General features: G+C 36.1%; 2 protein-coding genes across 2 annotated transcripts in view; one reads left to right on the forward strand and one right to left on the reverse strand.

Annotated features, from left to right (window-relative positions):
* Nucleotides 1-15,805, forward strand: part of LOC118735180 — a 134,930-nt gene that overhangs the window by 82,018 nt on the left and 37,107 nt on the right. The gene's annotated exons all lie outside the window — the stretch shown is intronic.
* Nucleotides 5,478-6,173, reverse strand: LOC118735183. The gene is made up of 2 exons (XM_036464824.1): nt 5,887-6,173; nt 5,478-5,786 (listed from the first exon to the last, which is right to left on the reverse strand). Exons 1-2 carry the CDS (start codon nt 5,975-5,977, stop codon nt 5,551-5,553), a joined length of 327 nt encoding a protein of 108 aa, XP_036320717.1. The 5' UTR covers nt 5,978-6,173; the 3' UTR covers nt 5,478-5,550.

Here is a 15,805-nt window from a genome sequence, read left to right on the forward strand (position 1 = left end):
CTACTAGGAATTTTATTTTCTTCGAGTAATTTATTTGCATTTTATCTCGACCGAGACCAACTTTTGTATTTTCGCTTTTGAATAAAGAAAGCTTGATTCATTACCATTCCAATAGTACCCAATTTTTGTAAATAGAGCAAGAAATATTAAACTTATAACGGAATTTTGTTGACCCAACTCGACTTTTTTACCGATATCTGCCACGCCCATAATTAAAAAAAAAATATTTTTAAGTCCATTTCTGTCAGTTTATAATTCCCTGTTATAAGGAAATTGTAAATATAAATTTTGGGCATTTACGCTTTTGTAGTTAGTAAAATACTTCAGCTTTTGCCTTTTTAAAAATTGCAGTTATATAATAATGTGGCATAACAGTAACTCTAAGGCCCAATTTCAGATGGCCTACTTAAGTAGAGATTGTTGATTAACTTCCATTATTCATTTTCTGATCATACATTTAATCTGCACTTAAATGGCCAATATTGGCTATTTAAATATGAGATATGCAACTCTGTGTTTGTACCAAGCAACCAAGATTGATTGGTAGGTTGTTTAATCAATCCCACCAAATCCCACCAAAAAACAATCAGCTGTTTAGTACAAAATGTGAACAAACAAGCAAATGCAACAACAATTTCAAGCAACAAGCAGCAGTGCTGCCAATTATTTGGCATATTTAAAGAAAGTTGATCTGAAACCCAACGAAAGTTTACTGGCATTTAAACTACAATCCACAATTAAACTTAAGTGCCATTTAAATATTAATTTGAAATTGGCCCTAAGGGCCGGTTGTTCAATGTCTGATTAGCACAAATCGGAGGTAGAAGCTCCGGTTAAATACAACGATTGCTTTATCGATCACATGTTATATGCATGATGTCGAAATCGTCGATAATGATGTTTACCCGGGAAGTAGTGATAACCAGACATTGAACAACCGGCCCTTAATGACCAATTTTTTGTAAAAAGCTTCGCCTATTTATAACGTACCTTGTACAATATTTCATTAATCTATCTTCAATAGTTTTCGAATTACAGAATTAAAAGCAGCTAGATGGGTCAAATCTTACATTCTGCGCCGTAGGCCAAAATTTTTTATAAAAAAATCGCGCGACTTTTAATTAAAAATTTTCATTATTTATCGAAGTATCGATTTTTTTCACTTTTTCCTTTGTACACCAATTGAACTGAAGCACCGACATTTGCCATACATACCAAAAAAGTGCCGGAAATCACAAAACGGAGTCAATAATTAAATACACATAATGATCGCGCGATTTAAAAAAAATTCATTATTTATGGAAGTATCGATTTTAGAATAAAAAGCGCAGCAGGCGAAAATTTGTAATAAAAAATCGCGCGGTTTTTTATTACTTATTTTTGAAATATTTTATGCTATTATTTATTGGCCGTTCGTTTCAAACAATATTGTATATTTTTCGAGCTCAAGGCCACATGAAAATCAAAACACAATTTTTGATTTTGCATTCGTTTTTATTTGCCGATATTTCGATTTCAGTCTGAAGTCATCATGAGGACTGAAAAAATACATTATTACAATTACACACATTAATACATATGTACGTATAAACATAAACAAGTACAACTTACACATTTGACAATCATGGTGTAATGAACTGAAGGTGGCGCATTCCCGAAACCGCTACTTTGGTTTTGCCGACTTTGACGTTTATGGCAATACGTAAACAAACTTTTTGTTTATAAACAAGTACAAACGTATTGTGTATTTTCAAGTGAAAAATCGAAGTAATACGTGCGTTCTGAAGTAAAAGACGTTTTATTTGTAATAAAAACTTTATAAAAATGTCGAGTCGTGTGTTGAATTGCAGCAGCCGTAGGGGTAAAGGCCCCAAATGCAGTTTTCTTTTTGTTTCCCCGCGACGACGCCTTGGCCGGAAAGTGGGTAGAGTTCTGCCGGCAGGAGAAGCCATACAATTTAGACACCAGCGTAATATGCATGAAGCACTTTACGGATAAGGATTACATGAGTAAATATCATTTACTTTCATTACTTATAAATGTCGATATCTAATAAAAGTCTTAGGAACTGCTAGTCGACCATCGCTCCTGCTTCGGTGTGTGAGTCAGAAAATGACAGCGTTGAGGAGGTCACTGAGCTACAAAATTGCGAAGGTAGCAAATATTATACTATAAATATTATATTATTAATGTCAGTGGTTTATTAGTTGGTTTAAATGAAGGCGATAAAGAATATCGGCCCAGGGACGGTACTGCTGATGCTTCGACGTCACCTATCCGTAACTGTGTTTACTATGATAGTGATCTTCAGGAAGTGGAAGTGTACGTTAATAAGTAACAGATTTTAATGTGTAAATGTAATAATATCTTATATTTCTCTTATTTGAAGTGAGACATTCAAGCGCGAAAATGCACACCTCAAAAAGGAGAACGAAAAGCAGTGCACCGAGCTCGCTACATTGAAGCGGGAGTCCGACCTGCAATTGAAGAGACACGCATGGAAAATGGAGTCACTGCAAAACCGGTTGGATGAAATGGCTGCCGAAATGAAAAATGTGGAAGATGCACTAGCTTCCATCTTTACCAAAGGGCAGATAGCGAAGCTGAAGTCTGGGTCGAAGCGACGAAAATGGGCGGAAGAGGATATTGCGAAGTCAATATCGTTGTATGCAGCCAGCCCCAAAGCATACAGGTTGCTATATAAGCAATGCCTTCTACTCCCGTCGGTCCGCACACTTCAAAGTTGGGCACAAAAACTGGACATTTCGCGCGGACTTATAACCCCAGTCTTCCGGTTATTGGCCGCCGCTACCCACATGAACGAGGCACAGAAGCTATGCGTGTTGAGTTTCGACGAAATGAAAGTAAGACAATCTTACTGTTACGATGTTTCGTCGGACTCAACATTAGCCCCCGTCAACTACGTACAGGTAGCGATGTTAAGAGGTGAACATTACAATCAAGATTTTATAGAATATCAAACCTTTATTAAGGCCTTTTATATTTCAGGTCTCATGGCAAAGTGGAAACAGCCAATCTTTTATGACTTCGACTGCAAAATGACTTCCGTTTTGCTTCGAAGCATGTTGCAGAAGTCAAAAGATTGCGACTATAATGCAGTGGCTGTCGTATGCGACCTTGGAGGTACCAATAGGACCCTCTTTAATGATCTAGGCGTAAATGAAGACCAGCCGTGGTAAATAATCACAATTAAACTTATTGATTTCAGTTCTTATAATACTTCTCATTTCCATAGGTTTATTTTCAATGACCAAAGGATTTACGTTTTCGGTGACGTGCCACACTTGCTAAAATTTTTGCGAAATCATTTCCTTGATCAAGGTTTCCTAATTAATGGGAAACCTGTGAAAAAGGAAATAATTTTGGAGTTATTGTCAATTACAAGCACGGACTTGACAATAACTCACAAGATTTCTGCAAGTAACTTGACCGTGGCTGGAGCTCACCGTCAAAAGGTCAAGACGGCAGCGAAACTATTTTCGCATACTGTGGCGCAGGCCATAACAAGGGCAGCAAGTCTGGGTCATTTGCAGAACCACAACCGGACCGAATGCTTCCAGTTATTCAAAACAGTATGTGTTATTATATTATATTATGAAATTGATATATTATTTTACTATATTACATATCGTTATCTTAATCCACAAAGGCTCTAACCAACAGTTTTTCGTACTAAAATATAGCTTAAATAAAAATTTCAAAGTGTTAGTACCAAAAGCAACGCAGTTACGTGCCCCTTTTTCAAAAGCTCTACCTATTTTCGATACTATTTTTATAACGTTTATTGCTTCTGCTATAATATATATATATATTTTTTTTTGTTTAGGGCCTTTGTGAATTAAGGTTACGATATATTTAAACCTCAATATTAAAACTCATGTTCAAATTATACACCTTAGACAAATGACTGGTTTGACGTTCTAAACGTCAGGGTGCCTCACGCCGAGTCCAGGAAGCGGTGTCTTGCTTACGGTTTAGCGATCGAGGAGCAAAACAAGATCCTAGACGAGATGACCGACCTAGTCAAAAATATGAGGGTGCTTGGCAAATTTAGTCTGCTGCCGTTCCAAAAAGGTAAACTAATACATATGTTTATCTCAAGAATAACATTAAATGTTTGTTATTTTTTCTTACTATATCCCTAGGAATCATTCAAAGTAATACGGCGTTGAAGTTGTTATTCGAGGACATTAAAGCTCGCTTTAATGTCAAGTATGTCTTGACGTATCGACTAAACCAAGACGTACTCGAAGATTTCTTCGGCATTATTCGGTCAAAAGGCGGGTTACATGATCACCCTGACCAACAGGATTTCAAGTACCGTCTGCGACTATACCTGCTAGGACACAACAAGGGCGTATTATCCGATTCTGCTAATGTAGAAGAGGATAATACGCCTGACATAGAAATCACGCAGCCTTCGCTTACAAGTAATTTAAAATAATTTTTTATCTTTTTCATTCAGCTTAAATATAAAAATATATTGTATTAATAATCACACATATATATTTTACCATATATACAGGTATTTTGCTGAAGAACTTAAGCTCTAATGCAGAACTGTGGCCGGTTGAAGAAGCGGAATTTGAGGATTTAGAGCTAGACGGACTCGAGCATTTAGCGGGATATATTTGCCACAAGTTGCAGGACGACATTCCCAGCACGTCGTTTAGGAGCAATGACGACCATTCATTCTCCTGGGCGGATCACTTTAACGAGGGTGGGTTATCCATTCCAAGCTCCTCTATGATGGTCCATATGCGAAGTCTTGAGTCAGTCTTTAAGGCATTGAACGAAGACGGCTTGCTTATTACAATTGATTTTGTAAAAACTCACATTGAGCATGCTGCAACAATTCAATGCGACATTAAAGTAAAAAAAATTATTTTTTAGGGCAAGAATGTTCTTCAAAATACGAAAATTAAATAAGGAACTCGTTGAAAATGCCCAAAAAAGAAAAAGAAAAGCCAAAAAAACTCTGACCTAGATCGATCCATATCCATTATAGAACCGTAAGTACCGCATAAAATACCAAACATGTGGTAAGCTTTCCACTAAAGCGTGTTTAAATTTGTAGAAATTAACCGTTGTTTACTTGCAGCATGAACCAACGTCCGCATTTCACACGCACTGATCTCAGTATTTCAGACGCCTAAAATTAAAATACTTGAATGCTACGTAAGTCCCTAGTTTTAAAAAATCATCAAGTGTCTTTTATACAAATATAAACTTATTTATTTGCAGGCAAGTAATATGATTTAGCCAAAGGACCTTTTCAGGGCCGCCAATTAATTAACAAAGAGATTAAAATTTTATGTTTAGATAAATACATATATACCAATCAACAAGAGGCCCTTTTCAGGGCCGCAATTATAAATGAAATATAAATGAAAATATAATATACTGCAAATATATGTATATTATATACTGCAAAATAAAGACTATAGTAGTCAAAATTTCAAATCGAATAAATGTTTATTAAAACTATACCTCATTGCACTAGCTTCCAAAAACAGAGAAGAAAAATAACTATGACGTACTGAGCTCTGGTTGTTGATGCACGATTATTTTGCTGAGACTGACGCGACACACACCAGTACACCAGGTTGGGGTTACTTTAGTCGTCGCTGAAGTGTTTGCACTAGTTGGTGTCGGCTGGTGTACAGAAAAACTATCAAACTCCAGGTTGATTTTCGTCGCCGATGAAGCAACTGAGCCGAAGATATCATCAAGGTTGGCATTTGAAGTTGGTTGTACATTAATTTCTAAAATAGAAATGTAGGTCTCAATTCAGAACTTGGCAAAATATAAATTTGGATGGCCGCCTAAAAGTCTAAGACTTTTTTGAATCTACCAAATCCTTACCTAAAATATCAGGTATTGGAGCCGAGCCAATGCCAGATGAATTATCCCCGAATACTCCAAGCAAATCGAAACTAGCGTCACTCGTTGGCATAACAGTGGCTTGTGGATCTTGCACCGGCAGCTGGGGTTGGGGCTGGTTTAAATTGAGCAAGTCTATTGGTGGTGATGGTTGAGGTTGAGTTCGAGGTACATCCTCTTGCTTTATTTCGGTAGCATCTGGTAAAATAGGCGTTATCTACCGAAGCAGCTGACTTAACAGGCGTAGGTTTGTTGATGGAACTAGGTTTTGTCACTGTAGTAAGGAAAATAAATAAATTAATGAAATGGGCGGAAAAACTATAGGGACTTGCCGAAATTATCCACCATTTCCTCGAATTCTAATTGCGAACTAAATATATGTTATGCGTTTCTTATGGGCTTTGCTGGCAACCAAGGAGGATTCCTACTCGGCGGACATTCGTTATCCGTGAAACTCCACGACAGCGAAACCGAAAAGTCATGAGGAGCCTGATCGGCAAAATGTTATCTATGTTTCTTGTTCCGGTAAAAAATGAAAAATTATGGAAATTAAGAACGTAGTCTTTCCTCTTCCCAAGCTGCATCACCACCGGCATGCTTGCCGTGACTTATTTTTCTAAACCCTGTAAGCAAAGTTTTTTTAATACGACACAAATTTGTTATTACTGCCACGCACTCACCAACTTAAATGATTTCACAAGCACAGTGCATGATTTACAAGGCGGCATCTTAGTTGATTTTTCCTTTTGGTCCTTTGGAGATTTGTCAAAAGCTTCCACAGCTTCACAGTTCTCAAACAGCAACACCAGCCCACATATAATTGAAAGCACCACTTTTAAACACGACATGTTAAGTTGAAAACGTTGAAATACCACAATTTACAAATTAAAATCGGAGGTAAGCAAGCATCGACCACTTTCTGCAGGAAAACATGCGCTGCGACAAGATATTATCACTTTTTCGGCACCTGCAACACAAACACAAAATTCTTTCTATTCTTTTGAACACATTTCAAGAGTGGTTGTATAATTTTTGTTAACGTTGTGCTTAATTTGCTATAAGATGGCTTGAAAAATTGGTGAATCGTGAAGAAAACACGTTTTCTCATTGCAAATTCACAACTGTCAACTCATTGTTCTTCGCCAAATTCTTTGTTTACCCGTTGCCGCAAATGTCATTCTGCGGGAATGCGCAATCTTGTATTCTATCGTTCTTGTTTGACAATGTTTGATCGACTGAAACAGATGAGCGAAAGACACTATTTAAACAAGCAAATTTGGAGACAATAGAAAACATCAACATGAGAATGTAAACAATTCAAAATACAGTAATTGTAAACAAAAATCCACGAACCACAATACATAGGAAAACGAACAGTAAGAGCCATACCTAAATAAGCGCGTCAAGCGTTGGGCCTGTCGGCCTCTCTTCTTCTAGCGTATAAAAATTTAATGCGTCAGAGAGAGATAAAGATACAAGCGAAACGCTCAACGCGCTAATTTAGGTACGGCTGTTAGACATGAATACATATGTATGCATATCGCTGCAGCTCTCTTTTGTTGTTGCCCGCAGCATATAAGGTACGGAATGGCAGTGGACTGCGAACGAACATATGACACCTATACTATGAATTGTTGTTGCCTTAGAATTAAGTTGCGATAAACATGCGCTCAATTGTCGGTGTCCGATTTGAAGTTGATCCTTTTATTGTTAGGGGTGTTCATAATATCTAGCATTTCCAAAGTATGGCGTTTATGGTAATGCTTTTCCTTTTGTAAAATTGTTACGTTGTCAAAGTTTGGATAATGTCCCGTATTCTTACAATGATACAAAAAGGCCTTCTTGTTGTCCGAAAGATGTCAAATGAAAAGCACAAACATAATTTTGGACCCATCTTTATTTATGAATTGAAAATAGCACAAAGGAACATAAAATCAAAGAAAAAAGAATAAAAACATAGTTTCCGGGAGATTACAGGGGTGTACTCAAATGAGTACACTGACCACCTAAGTATCGAGATCCCATTGGATCAAAAGTAGTTACTTGTGACTTTCCACAGTAAAAATCGAATGTGTAACAATATCCTGTAGAACTGGCCGCTACCCAATTTTGGTATCAAAAACGTAGTGGTTTTCCACGAATGAACTGCTTAGAAGAGTGGTGGCCATAATATTTCACCATCGATTCGTCTACGGAGATACTATCATGAAACATCCCCCACTGTAAAAATTTCTGCATAAGAGCGTCGGCCAATGATCTTATCTTGAACATGTTATCATTCGACGTTGCTGCTGAATTGTTGTCGACCAGATGAAGGTTTCTTTTTATGTCTCGAGACCTATGCCTCGATAAGGCTTGAGCGATCAATTCCACCCCAACATCTTCGTCTAAACTCCAATACATTGGTTCTCGAGGTAGCTTATGATATCCAAATAATATCAATACTCCTACAAACTTTTTCAAATCAGATGAGTCTAGTTGAAAATCATGTCTGTTGTTTTGATTTGAATAAAGTAGACTATTTGATATAATGATGTCAACAATATTTTCATCAACAAGCTTTTCAAATATTTGTACAGGGCTAAGGCCTTTTAGTTCTTCACGACTTCGGAAGTACGCTGAGAAGTTGAGGTGTATGATAGGGGACATTTGCGCCAGGTTGGGATTGGCCGGCGAATAATATCTAGTCGCCTTCTTTTTGCTAGCGGTTCATCGTCACAATCATCGCTACTACTATCTTCATAATCACCATCCTTGCGATTCGTAAATACCTCAATAGTACCAGGCACGTCATGCGGTAGAGATGATAGCACCATATCTTCCTCGGCGCCTTCTTCTTCATCGGTCAATTCACTTGGATCAGGTGGTATGATAACCATTTGAACTTCATCATCACCATCGTCACTATCGCAACTAACGGCATCAATAGCTTCTTGAAGCCCTTTGTAGCTATTTTTAGCCGAAAATTGTTGTTTGCACATTATTAGGAATCTGAAGACAAAAACAGTTATTTTACTTACGTAAGTTGTCACTGTACTCAACCGAGTACAGCAAGATATATATGGCTACAGTTTTGTTGTTATTATAACTATTTGATTATTTTATAGTTTATAACTTAATTTGACATATTTTGTTTAGTAATTGAATGTGAAAACAAATGATTATACAGTAATTATTATCATATTTCAAAAATAATTTACATAACTGCGATGTTCCCACGTTGCACAACTTCAACTGACGTTTTGACGTAAAAAAATCGCAATAGCCACGAACTTCTTATTTATACCTTTGAACAGTATAATGGTAATATAAAAAAACTAGAACACTACCAAAAATTATTCGAAAACTATAATCCACACTTAGAGATATGACTGTACTCAATTGAGTATGGTGACCTTTGACTTATGAGCGGAAATCTTGCCTTTAATTTTGATTTAGTTGTCCCCACATATACCTTATTACATACGTGGGACCCGTCGCCATTGCATGGAATTTTATACATTACATTAGATTTCTCATAATTCGGAATCTTGTCTTTTGTATTGCTGTAGATTTGTCGTAGTATGTTATTATATGTTAATGCTATTATATAATTTTCTTTATCATATATACTCGCATTCTTAACCCTTTCGGATATCCCTGGAACAACGAATCATTTTGTTTATCAACGACAAGGGGAAATCATTATGTTCCAGAATTCTTTTAATAACAGCAATATTTTTTGTATGATAAATTTTGTCACTAATCGAGAGGACCCTTCTAATGAAGTTGTTGGCTGTATTTATAATTGTCTTTTTCTCATGTTTGGAGTGAAAGTTAATTAGTCTCCCAGACGCAGTCGGCGTTTTGTACCAGTCAATCGTTAATAAATTATTTCTTCTTATTACTAGAGTGTCAAAATGAGATAACTTTCCCTTCTTTTCCTTTTCTATTGTAAATTTAATCGACTTGTTGTAGTTATTGGTGTCTGTAGCATTATGTCCATATCTTGTGTTTTAATAATGGCAAATAGATCATCAACGTATTTGGTGAGTAAACGCGGTTTGTTGGTGGAGTCCCTTTCAAATTTGGCCAGTAATTACTCCATTATTATATCCGCTATTATAGGTGAGGCTGGAGAACCCATTGGCATTCCTGATCGCTGCTCGTAGATTTTATCATTGTACTTAAAATAACAGTTCTCCTTAACGCAGAATTTTAGTATTAACAAAAATATCTCTTTCGTCAAAAAAGTGTGGTTTTTAATCTCGTCTTGAGATGGGACGAGATTGAAAAGTATAGAATACGCACGTGAAAATTGAAAATATAGTAGGGTATTCTCAAAGTCTTGTACGATGCACGGATTGCACGAAATGCAAAATTACCATACCAATTTGGAAGAGTACGAGAGCACCCCATTGCAAAGTGGTAGCATGCATGGGTACCAAGCAGCGAAATTATGTATCAAATAAAATAACAGACAGCAAAAAAATGACAACAACAACAAAACAACTAGCACAGGATCGCATCTATCTTGCTATGCTATTTTGCTAAATATATACACGGGTTTCGACGTTGCGTATTTTGCAGCGATAGGAAATGTTGTTTCCCATGTATTTCGTTGTTGTGCGTTTGCAAGTTATGCAGTCCATGCAACGTGCTACGTGCAATGGCTTTGCAAGATTTGGAGAATACCCCTGGTATATCACACAAAATATAAGTGATAAGTGGCATTTTGTACAAACATTTTTGGGGTGGTAGTGGAGATTATTTAACAACGAATTGCTTAAATACTATTAGCAACTACATTGTGAGAGTGGCCAATTCATGTGGAGAAAGCCCCTCCCCAACATCCTCACCAAGTTTCATGACGAAATTCCTTATACTTTCGCTGAAATCTCGATTGGTTCCGTTTTGGAAAGCCAACCCCTAGTTATAGTTAGATATAACATGTGATATGCCTTATGTTGAAAACGTCGATAATGATGTTTAACCGGCAAGTAGTGATAACCAGGCATTGAACAACCGGCCCTAAATGTATGACCTAAAAATGAATCGTTCAAGTTAATCAACAATCTCTACTTAAATAGGCCATCTGAAATGGGGTCTAAGGGCCGGTTGTTCAATGTCTGATTAGCGAAAATCGGAGGTAGAAGCTCCGGTTAGATACAACGACTGCTTTATCGATCACACGTCGATAATGATCTTTAACCGGCAAGTATTTAGTGATAACCAGACATTGAACAACGGACCCTAAGGGCCGGTTACTCAATGTCTGGTTAACACTAATCTGCGGTTAAACATCGTTATCGACGTCTTCGACTCCATGCATACAACATTGAGTCGGTAACGTCGATAACGATGTTTAACCGCAGATTACTGTTAACCAGACATTGAGTAACCGGCCCTAAGTGTTTTTAAAAAGTATATTTAAGTGATACAGTAGCAACGAAGACAGTGAGTCCAACTATTCCGAAGTATTAAATATTAGTTGTGATCCCGTATGAGTCCGAACTTACCATTTTTTACCAGAAGTTACTGGAAATTTGACTCAACTGAGAGATAAGATAGTACGAGTTTTAGTCCGAAGATTTTTTGCTAGTAAATTTGTCAAACGATCAGCTGTAGTGTACTTGACAACCAAATTGTAAACAAAAGGAAAGTGCACTTTTCTAATGATTGTTATAAAATATTTAATTACTTGTTGGTTATTTACATGTGTGAGCTGATCTAACTTAGAGCATGTTATGTTATATACATTTGTTGAAGTTGTCAGAAGTTGCAATTTTTTACAAGAAAGCGAAACCATTCTTTTCAGTGTTACGCGCTCGTTCTGAGCGAATTTTAATTTTTTCGCAGTTTTACTAGATTTAATCCGGAATAAAATCTGTTATTAAGCAAGAGATGATTTATGATTTGGATAAATGTAAAAGTACGTAAACAAAGCATTTCGCTTCGGTGCTACCATACGGCCCGTTTATACTAGACAATGCTGTCAAGACAATAAAGAAATACGTGTAAGTTTTCAAAAACGCTGATAATTGTCTACGTAGCGTAGGCGTCCTGACAATAGTTATGGCAATTCATTTTGAGCAAAATATCGGACGTGAACGTTGCATTATAATTACGGTGACCATCTGTCCTTTATATTAAAGGACAGTCCTTTATTTTAACCCCCTGTCCTTTATAATTTTTTTCAAAATAAAGGACGCCTTTTGTCCTTTATTTCTTAAACTGTCCTTTAAATCAGCTCTGCATTTTTCAGAGTTAAATTTTTCAGAATATGAAAAATAAAAATGTTCCTTATATAATATAATGAAAACCTTCGCCAGTTTGTTTCGCACCCCACTTAAGGGTTTTTATTTAATAGGTAATCTTTGCACAATCTATAAAGCACAGGGAAAGTTGTGCCCAAGATCGTGTTGCACGCTGAGTTTCCAGTTCCACTGAAAGAGAACCATAAACTCCCTTCTGCACAGTGGTTCTAAACTGACATTTAGTGTTCGTAATTCACTGGAGCCTTCATTTTTTTCACTTAATTTGATCATTTTTTTTTTCATTAAAGCTTATAATATTTGCAAGAAACCAGTTGAGCATGATTTGTGAATTTTTATTTGATTATATTAATTTCTTTAGTGCAAAATGCAGAAAAAGTGGCAATTTTGAAGAAAATGAAGAATACATTAGTTAATAAATGTTACATAACAAAGACTAGTTAAAAACGATTGCATGGTACCCAAAACGAAAAAATTACAAACAAATGTTTGAAATGTTATAAAAAAAGGTTCACAAAAATAAATTTTTTTTTAGGTTTTTAGTAAAAATTGTTTGAAAAATGAAGACTGCGGTGAATTATGAACATTAAATTCCAATTTTGAACCACTGTGTGCTGACTTCGGTAAATGCATTTTGGCAGCAAAGGATGGCGAAGTTCTTGAAAAGGATTTGGCTTCATTTTTCGGAATCGGTTAACTAACTGGTAAATATTTGATATAAATTACGATATGGGTAAGGTACTTTTTCCATACAAGTTCTATATACGTATTCCCAAATAATTAAAAAAAAAAATGTCCTTTATTTTACATTGGTTAATATGGTCACCGTAATTATAATACGCATTTCGCGCGAGCTATTTAATCTAAAAACTAAAAAATAATAAAGAAGAGACAAAGTTACATACACATCAGCGTCTCTTGTGTTATTTTAGTTCTTTTGTTATGATTTTCTCTTCTTTATTGCACAAGACATTAAATATTTTCCATACTTAAGTATGCATTGGGAAACTGAAATTTTAGCAAAATCTTAAACTGATTTAAGCTAAGATTTTTCTCAACCATAACTTAAGTTCAACTTAAGTTTGGTTGATGAAACCGGCACGTAAAATGGCAGTGGAAGATATGCTTTCTGACGATCACAAAGCCATAATCAGAGCAGATAAATATCCCACTGGAAGTCATTAATTGAATAGTTGGTGGAAGTGTTGTACTAAAATGTTCCAACAAAATATTAATTTTGGGCGAGACGAAGTTCGCCGGGTACGCTAGTTATTATTTGTTACTATTTTGTATAAATTTAAGTAATGTTTAATCTAATAAATGTATAGCTGCATATGTAGGGCTGCCAGATATCTCCGTTGGCAAACCGGGACATTTTGGTAAATGTAACACAACAATCACAAAATCAGTCATATTTTTCGTTGCTGTGAACTTGTTTCAAAACTTCTGACTTTTCCTTAATATAATTGTAAAACTGTGCACGTCAATTTTAACGTTTGTACTTATATTGAGCGAATTTCTTTCCTTAGTCAATTGAGATGAAATAAGAGAAAAAATTTATCCACATTAGAGTTATGACTACTAGGTATGGTGTATTAAACAAGGTGTGGTTGACAACTCAGTGAGGCTCTCTTTCAAGGCACTATGTTGTCAAAAAATATAAACAAATGACGCACTCTTCTGTGTAAGCGGAAAATAGTTTATACTTTCTCTTTGGCATTTTCTAAGTGTAATTAAAACACTAAAAACACACATTTTTATATTCTATAAAGTTTGTCGCGAAAACTTTGATTGGAAGTGAAGCACGCACGAAAATCAAATGAGGAAAACAGCTGATGCTAATTAGGAAGAGCAATTTGTACATAAATGTATGTACATATGTGGGTATATCGATCATCAAATATTGCTTGTGCAAAGTCCAACTATCTGGAGATGTACCTTTTTCACAAATGACACCGGTATTGATTTTTGATCTTTTATTAAAATTTGTTAAAAGTTTCAATTCGATTTAGAAATGAGTTTACATGTGTGTGTCCAAATAACATGATTAACTTACAACGAATTGAAGCATCATATAAACATGGTAATGGAGAGTCAAACGACGACCGAGGAGGATGAAGTGCTAAGTCGATGTTCAGACACATGAACCAACGACTACAGATCACGCAATCCGCCATCGTTTAGGGTATTCCTTTAAACTCGCAAAGTCTTAAACCATGTAAAACTCATAAGTTTACGAGGCTTTTATTGGAACGCCCGCTTTGTAAACATGTGTAAATAGGTGCGTAAAGTGACTGTTTGACAGATCTACCAGGATTTTGGGAAACAGTTTTTGTTTCGTAATATTTTTCCTAACAGCCCGCCATCTTGTCTCTATCACTATTGGCTAAAATAAAATTAAAAATGCCGAAAATCAGCAGAAAACCCATGTGCCGAGTTGCTCGTACTCGGGCAACACGCTTTGTGCTCATGTTCGTCTAATACTACGTTTATGCGTAGGCTAATTCTCGAATTCATTTCATGAATTTGGGCTAAAATTGGCTGCATAAACGCCATTTCATGAATTCAATTATACACGAAAGTTAACCATGAATTCGGCATCATTTGAAATCGTCAAGTGCAAGTCCGGCAACGCCACGTTTGACAAACAGCTGTTTACTAGGGTTGTTTTTAGATTAAAAAGCATGAGTGGCATAAACAGGATTTACAACACTGGAAAAGTTACGTGGAATTGTTCAAATATATAATAAATTCAAATAGATTAAAATGAAAATATATTAAAACCAATTTAAATATAATATGATTGATTTCCTGGTACCAATAGGTTTTTCAAATTCAAAAGGAGGCCAAAAAAGCCACAACCCTACTGTTTAGTTTCTCGCTAGTGCGTTGCACCTTTTTCAATGCTCTTTATTTCATGAATTCGCGAACTATGCATAAACGGGACCACTTTTGAATTCATGAATTCTGTCGCATAAACGTAGTACAGCTGACAACAACAATTGCGCACAAAGTAGTTGGTGTGTGTGAATGCAAAGGACAACACCAAAAGAGAAATCGCCGATAATAAGCAGACTAATTAATTTTGTTAAAAGCAATTAGAATTTATATAATCAGCCCTATTCTGTATTTCGACTCGAAACGAAATTTTCTCCGTTTGGTAACTTTGGTATTCTGCGTTCCGTTTCGTTTCGATCAATCTTCGAAATTCGAATTCGAAATTTTCGATCGTAGTTCCGCTTTTCTAAAGTTCTGAACACATTGAAAACGACGAGCTACGGACCACGGCTTCCACTTTGTATTCTTCATTATCTAAACGCTTTGCCGATGACGATATGATTTTTTGAACGCGGCAGCGACATCTGAATTTGTATGAGTTTGACATAAAAGAAGAGGAAGAATCTTATCTGTCGCTGGAAAAATAGAAATAGATATAATCTGGCCGTAACCACATCCATCGCGTAGCCCGGTCGCACAGTGGTTCGAATCGCAAATCTAGCTGGACGAAACTATTTAAACAAATACTCGTTGATGGATCTTTACACCACTTCTTACCTAGGGGATTTTTGAGTCGCTGATTACGAATCTGAAGTCACTTATCAAAAATTCAAAATGGCGGATCCAATATGGCGGACGAAAATTTAAAA

The sequence above is a fragment of the Rhagoletis pomonella genome, unplaced genomic scaffold (assembly GCF_013731165.1).
Source record: "Rhagoletis pomonella isolate Grant_MI unplaced genomic scaffold, Rhpom_1.0 Rhpom_scaffold_00003, whole genome shotgun sequence".
Taxonomy (NCBI): Eukaryota; Metazoa; Arthropoda; class Insecta; order Diptera; family Tephritidae; genus Rhagoletis; species Rhagoletis pomonella.

Bases quoted from the DNA above. Each gene is read 5' to 3' on its own strand.
- LOC118735183 (XM_036464824.1), bottom strand. From the start codon at position 5,977: ATGCCAACGAGTGACGCTAGTTTCGATTTGCTTGGAGTATTCGGGGAT. The intron at 5,787-5,886 runs GTAAGGATTTGG...TTTCTATTTTAG, and splicing joins TCCAATACCTGATATTTTAG to AAATTAATGTACAACCAACT.